Below are 7821 nucleotides of genomic sequence, written 5' to 3'. Positions count from 1 at the left end.
CTTAGCGTATGTATAGGCAGATAAGACAAGCCTATATCTAGTTTAGTATTTCCTCTCTAATAAGTTGTTGGAAAATACTTCCTTACCACTTACTTCTTAAAGGACAAAAACTGTTTTATCCATTTTCAGGAAATCATTCTAGATTACACTAAGCATAATTTAAGCATTTTTAATAATTCAGTGTAATCATTACCTGTATTAGTTATTCTTCTGATAGTCTCAGTGGTTATTATGATGTGTAGAGTCCCTCACCTAAATGGCTTTATGCTGCTATGCTTTTTAAATTCATGCCTGCTTCCTGTAATTTACTGATTATTTTTGCAAGTCAGACTGTTTTTCTCCTCAGTATCCAACAGCCTTTCTCATCTGCTCTGCCCACCCACCTAATGCTACTTCATTGCTTCTCGTTTCTATATTATGGGAAACAGCAGTCAAAGTAGTTATAATTATGTCCAAAATAAAATAAGAAGGCACTCAGTAGAAAGCTTCTTTGAGTAAATTATGTGAGCTTTATTGCATGATCTCTGTGACATCTATTTTGGTTATATAATGGCCTCATTTCTTCTGAATTCTTTGGCTGTATTCCTAATAGTTGAATTTGACTTACAAAGGATCTCCAGATAAATAAAATGCTGTTATATATTAAATCTTTAATTGTCAGATGATTTTATCAAATATTCGAAAGCTCCCTTGTTTCATACTCTTCAAATTTCTGAGAATATTGTAGAAAATGAAGATCCCACAACATATTTTAACACTTTGAAGAATAAAATAATTGAATTCATTCCCAGCTGTCATAAATGTAGATCAAAGTATGGCTTAGCCAATATCCAGGAAAAAGTCTCAAAAGGAAAAATAGCATCAGGGAAGAAAAGGTTGATCTTTTTCTTTAATGATTTAAGAAATTTTAAAGTTTTTAAATTATAATAAACATTTTGGAATAATTTTAAATAGCAAGAATCTTGTTAAAGTGAGCATTTTCTATTTATAGCTATGTTGTTACCTTAAACAAAGCAATCTTATTCCTTCAAGATGTAAAATGAAAATAACATTTCTTACTCATCACTTTAGATTTCAGTCTTTCCATTATTTGTTATCCTACCTCTACCAAGCCTTAATCTGTTTTACATCAATTTATGTAGCTATAACTTAGTTTCTTGTCAGTACCTTCTTTTCTTGTCTGTAAATCTGTAATAACCTTCAAAACTTGACCATACAAATTACCTCTTGATTCCAGATGTGACTCATTTGTAGAGGTACTTGATAAGTTTGTTTTACCAAATGGCCAGGTTCTTTATAGGATTCAAGAAAATCTGCTAATTAAGTATAATTATACTTAATATAATATATGAAAATAGTATTAAAAATAAAATTTAAAATATTTCCATCCCCTCAACAACAGCAAAAAATTGAAGTCAGTATTATCCAACCAGCGAATAGTGGGTGTGTTTCTCATTTTAGAATTTATTACCTATTCAAATAGGTGAGTATATACGTTTCTTTCCCTTTACTTTTAAAAAATGTATAGTGATGTTTTGCTCTCTTTTTAAAAAGTAACTGTGTTGCCATGGATTGGGATAAAGATGGAGATATCCTAGCAGTGATTACTGAGAAATGTAGTTACATTTATCTATGGGATGCCAACACAAATAAAACCAGCCGGTTAGACAGTGGCATGAGGTAAGGATAACTTTTTCATTTTTTTAAATCTTCACTTAGAAACATGATTAGCTTTGATGCTAACAGAACTTAACTACTTTCATTTTAAAGATGCACTGATGAGTTATTTTCTTAGAGAAACTCATTTCTTTTAGTATTGTTATATATATATTCCTTTACTAATCTTGCACAATTAGAATAAAATTGTTATAATTATGCAATATAAATAGCTTCTAAAAACATTGCTTTCAATGGAACACACGAAAACGTACAAAAATGAGATAAAATATAGATGGCTGGATCTAGGAATTCTGTTGATTCAATCAAGACTCTTTCTCAATCTCTCAGCTCTTTTCTCTATATCAACTTCATTCTAAGTGAGACTCACCATCAGCTATCAGCTTATATTACTCCTCACAGCAAGCCAGAGAAATGAGCATGTCCCCTTACATCACCAGTGCCCATTCAGTTCCTCAAAAGGTCTCTGAGTGGAGTAGGCAGGGCCATGGGAGGAGTAGGCAGTCCCAGCAAGTGAAGGGTGGGGAGAAAGGTGGGACAATTCCCAAGCAGAAAAATCCTGGGCAAACACAATAAATTACAGATCTCTGCTAAAATAGAAACCATTTTAGCATGTGGAAAAGAAAAACGTCAGTATTTACAACTAAAACTTTGTACTTTTGACCTTGGACAAGTTGCTGAACCTCTCCCTAACCCTCAATTTCTTCGTCTATATGAGATTGGTATGATAATATATACTTTGTGGCTTCGTGTGGCCTGCAAGTAGGCAGGTAGAAATCATACAAATACTATAAAATTAATCTGTAAATTTTCAGTTTATTTACTAAGGAATAACTTAATCCAGAGGACGCAAGGTGGTTATGCAGAGCAGGACCAGACATAACCTTGGTGCAGTATCCTTGACTGTCCACAGTGACTCTTGAGGCACATAGCTGCAGGAGATACTGTCTGCCTAATGTAAAGTCTTACTAAGTCTAAGAACATTCATTTCTTGCTCTGTCTTTTGTCATGTTAAGTTTACATCACATTTCAGAAAGATTTTATACACTGTGCTTCCATTCAAGAGAACGTTTGTAAACATCAAGTACTGGTTTTTGAACCAAATTCAGCATCACTGAGGCCACATTCTCACCCAGAGAAAAGGGGATTAATCCCCAGGTGTTTCTAACTGGTGCTTCTCTGCCTCCAGCTGTCTTTCTCCCCACAGAGTCTGTTTTCCCACATCATCTCAGGGTTGTTGTGATGTTTAAATGTATGTCATGGCCAGGCATGAAATTAAGACTTGAGTAAATGGTAGATGTAATTGTCATTAAGATAAAATTAAAGGTGTCTTACTGTTGATGTTAATACTTAATGTCTAGGGCTGTCCATTTAGCTCAGTTGGTTAGAGTGTGAGGCTCATAACAACACAGTCCAGGGTTCAATCCCTGTACTGGCCAGCTGCCAAAATAAAACAGAACGAAAACAAAATATTTAATGCCTAAAGGACTTTTGTATGTACAACGGTATACCCAGTACTGTTTGTTCTTTATTTAAAAGTCTATATATTATACTAAGATAATAAAAAAACTTTGAATATCAATTTTTCTCAACTTGAATGCCCATAAGCAATTTAGATTTCATTTATAAATTTCATCTGAATTGATTCTTTTGAGCACTTCAAGCACCTTAAATAGTATATAAAACATATCTGAATATAATTATTAGAAAACTTACTATGGTGACACTTAACTAAAAATATTATATTAATGCAATGGGTTGAATTAATTTCTTCATTTTACTGTATATGTTTTTACACCTTCTTAGGATTGTAGTGGTATATACTATGATCCTGCCTAGATTTACAGCAGTATTCATTTAGTTATGCAACTTGGGATCCAGCAATCTTCCAGAGAAAACTCTCTATACAACATCTGCTTCATCAATCAGTTCATTCTTAGTTAGATTCATGAGACATGGTTGCTTCTCCCAGGGCAATTCAGACCTGAGTACTAGTCATCCTACTCAGCCTCTTTTTAGTTGATTTTCAGTCATCATATTAGTAAGACTCTTTTAAGACCATGCCTTTCACATAGGTTGCAATATTTTTGTAGCCTGTGCATGTCCCCAGAATGATGTATTCTTTAAGTTTTGCTTGGCCAGAGATACATGTGATCTGTTAGCATTAATGGAAACTTATGTATGCCTTAGTATCTTACTGTAATTTGTAGGACCTTCCAGAGGCCTTATGTCCTAAGAGAAGAGGGATGGAGTCTGTTCAATTAGCTCTTCTTTTGAGGACATTTGGTTACTTGATCTTCTTGGAACACACTATTTAAATCTCTTTCCAGTTGGTGGTTGTGTAACTGTTAGTGCTGATAAACTATTGAATGGGCTAATGTTATTACACTACTCTTATAATATATGACCACCGTTGCTGACCAGACCTTGTTCTGGTGGTACAGTTCTTTTCTCTGGTACGATTTAGCTCACTTGCAATTATTTTTATTCATATTTTCTGAAAGGCAGACTCCAAGGCAGGATTAAATGTATAAGAAATTTATTACAAGAAATGCCTGTGAGGGAACACAGAGGGAGAAAGAGAAGAAATTGGAAGAACTGTCAGACCCCAATGCATGTCTGACCCTTGTGAAAGAAAGAGGGAAGGAAGAAAGGTTGGGTAAAAACATCTTTGATTATATAGCACAGTTCTAAGAAAGTTCAGCTAGACCTATGGGGAGTCTTTGAGCCAAAGTTACCTGTCAGAGGAGTCCTGCATCTCCCAGGAATGGGCCTCAGCAGTATCCCTGCCACCATCAGTCATTGTCTGGGAATAACCCAAGGGAAGGCATTGTAGCCCAGCCCATTGAGGTGGTGGATTCCAGTGCCTAGCAGCAGGGTCCTTGGTCCTACACTCTCTGCAGTTGGAGATCCGAGAGGCACATGGCTGCTATGCCTACTTAAACAGGTAGAAAATAGTGCATATTCATCTTTTATGAAACATATACTTAACAGAAGAATCTAGTAGCCTGGTGTATTACTACTTCCTTATTACTAAAATTAATCTTCTAACTAAACATTTTATTATATTTACCTGTTATTACAACCAACTTTTCATATACTTTAATTTTTCTCTTCCAAGTATTATTATGATTTTATGGCCTTTCATAAACCTAATGTAACATCAAGGTCAAGGGTTCAGATCCCCTTACTGGCCAGCTGCCAAAAAAAAAGCTATATAAACCCAATGTAAATATGTAATTAAACATGTAATTTTTAATGCCCACATTTTCCTAATTCAGCCAGAGGAAGTTTCTTTAAGCTCACTCTTTTGCCCTTTTATTACTGCCTTCAGCATTCTTGGAAGCAGTGCTGCTTCTGAGAACGGTAGCACGGTCTCAGTGGTGTGCACAGTTTAGCTGCATCAGAATCACCTAGGTCTTATTACAACACAGATAAGTTGGTGCCAGCCCCAGAGTTTCTCATTCAGTAGGTCTGGGCTGGGATCTGAGAACTGACATTTCTAACAAGTTCTCAGGTGATGCTGCTGGTTCTGGGATTGAATTTTGAGAACCACTCTTCTAGATCAATTGTAATTTCTTCTCTCAATGTATGGAATCAGCTACTCTCCACGGTGTCCTGATTCCCTTCTATAGGGAATGCTATTGAAGTTCAACCTGTGAGTCCTAGAATGCTCATAAGAACTGGTGGCAGGCAAAAGTGCTTTCTACCTGCTCTGAGCTACTTTTGATATTGACAGAGCTGGAAAAGATATGTCCTTTTTAAGGTCATGAATTCCCAATGATTTTTCCAATTTAATATATCATCTTATTGGATGCTACTTTTTTTAAAGCATCAGGTTTCATCATCCATTAAGATTTTTTAACACATTTAGAGTTAAAACTATGAGTAGTAGACAAATTAATAAGTATCTCATCATGAGTCATCTAATGAAATTTGAGGTCCTATCATAATGAAATTGAAGTCTATATTCATAATACTTTGTATTTTAGATCTATCTGACCCTAAGACCAACTGATAGAGATTCCAAAATATCTTTAGCACTTATTCTTTGTCTAAAGCATTAAGTTGTAATTTTGTATTTCAGCTTCTTTTTTTTTTTTTTTTCCCCCCCTTTTTGTCTTTTTTCGTGTCTGGCAACGGATCGCAACCCTCAGTGTCGCGCCCGTACCGGACCGGGACCGGCAACGGGATCGCAACCCTTGGTGTTGCTCCCGCACCTCGCTCAGCCAGTGAGCGGGACCCGGTCCGTACGTGGGATCCAAACCCTCGGCGGGAGCGCCACCGCACTCCCAAGCGGCACACTGTAGCAGTGCGCCACAGGGCCGGCCCCTGTATTTCAGCTTCTAAGTAGACATTAAAATTATTCACGAAGTACTTTTTAAAAAGACTATTTAGAGGTTATGACTGAATTGTTTAGTAATTTCTATCTTGATGTTACAGGGATCAAATGTCTTTCCTTCTTTGGTCAAAAGATGGAAGTTTCCTGGCTGTTGGAACTATTAAAGGAAATTTGCTTATTTATAATCGTCAGACATCTCGAAAGATTCCTGTCCTTGGTAGGTTATAGCTGGAAACACTGCTAAATATTTGAGATGCTTTACCTTAATGTAAATTCTGCTGCCTCAGATTTCCCTGATATTGCAAGGAAATTTTTACTGTATTAAGGCCCTGTGGTCCATTCTCACATTTAGCTAAACAAGATCATCCCTCTTCACTGCTTACTAAGAATTTCTCAGGGTAGATAGAGTAAGGTCAACCTATGACATTGAGCATGAGGACATTAATGGCATGGCTTCCATTTGTCCCTTTCTCACCCAGATTGTACCTCTAGACACGGAAGAGCTCATATTCATACATATATTGATAATAGTGCTAATTTCAGTTATTAATTTTAGTTAATTTAGTTGTGTTATAATATGATCATTTTAATTCACATAGTAGATGGACTTAAACATTTGGTGACTGCTTGGACAAGGGTATATCCACATTCCTAATTCTGACCCCTCACTCTCTCCAAACACCAACTGAATCTAGGTAGGGACTATGAGTTCTATCTGCCTCAGAGTATGGGGCTAGAGGGTGTTTGTGTTTGTTCCTTATCTGATCTTCTTGGTTCAGGCTCCCCCAACCTTGGGTCACTTGGCCTTTTCCCCCTGAGTAACCAAGAAGAAACAGTGTCTATTGTTTTCAGTTACTGTAACATTGTGCTGATGAGTGGTGGAACTATTGGACTTAATTACATTAAGGACATTTAATCATTTCGAATGATTTTCACATATATGTATCTCTTTAATATTAACGTTAATTTTTAGTGCTAGAGCTAGACAGTAATATCATTGATCTATTTTAAAAATTTAACTAAAAATTTTTAAGTTACAAAAATCAGGTTTCACTATGTGAATTAGTTTGTCTATTTGACTCCAGTAGGCATTTTCTGTTTCCCACTTCATCTGTAGGTATATTTACCAGTGAATTTATAAGCCCCAGAAATTTTGACATTTGAGGTATAAGAAAATAATTTGTCAGCGCATGATTATTTTTGTGTCAGATATTTGTCCTATTTACATGATTTTATTTGTGATCTTCATATTTATTTATTTATTTTATTTTATTTTATTTTCCCTTTTTGTCTTTTTTCGTGACCGGTAACGGGATCGCAACCCTCGGTGTCGCGCCCGCACCACGTTCAACCAGTGAGTGGACCGGTCTCTATGTGGGATCCAAACCCTCGGCAGGAGCACCACCGGGCTCCCAAGCTCCACACTCTACCGAGTGCGCCACCGGGCCGGCCCAGTGATCTTCATATTTATTTATTTATTTTATTTTATTTTATTTTCCCTTTTTGTCTTTTTTCGTGACCGGTAACGGGATCGCAACCCTCGGTGTCGCGCCCGCACCACGCTCAACCAGTGAGTGGACCGGTCTCTATGTGGGATCTGAACCCTCGGCAGGAGCACCACCGGGCTCCCAAGTGCCACACTCTACCGAGTGCGCCACCGGGCCGGCCCAGTGATCTTCATATTTAATATGAATATTGATTCTGCTCACATTCTTATTGATTAACTGTGTAAAATGGGCCTGAAAAGATTCAGATTAATGATATATCTTAGGTCCTTTAGCTAATTAGGTAACTGCCTCCCT

At 36.7% G+C, this 7821-nt stretch overlaps 1 protein-coding gene across 1 annotated transcript in view; it reads left to right on the top strand.

The window, feature by feature from the left end:
• The first annotated feature begins 1560 nt into the window (after positions 1–1560).
• WDR19 (WD repeat domain 19) overlaps positions 1561–7821 on the top strand; it is a 39870-nt gene continuing 33609 nt past the window's right edge. The window contains exons 1-2 of the mRNA XM_008587528.1: positions 1561–1680; positions 6121–6236. Coding sequence (XP_008585750.1) covers positions 1568–1680; positions 6121–6236 — 229 coding nt within the window. The 5' untranslated portion in view covers positions 1561–1567. The remainder of the gene's footprint in view (positions 1681–6120; positions 6237–7821) is intronic.

This window comes from Galeopterus variegatus, unplaced genomic scaffold (genome assembly GCF_000696425.1).
Source record: "Galeopterus variegatus unplaced genomic scaffold, G_variegatus-3.0.2 Scaffold4414, whole genome shotgun sequence".
NCBI lineage: Eukaryota > Metazoa > Chordata > Mammalia > Dermoptera > Cynocephalidae > Galeopterus > Galeopterus variegatus.
Note: the sequence above shows the minus strand (reverse complement) of the source record. Positions and strands in the feature narration are given on the sequence as shown.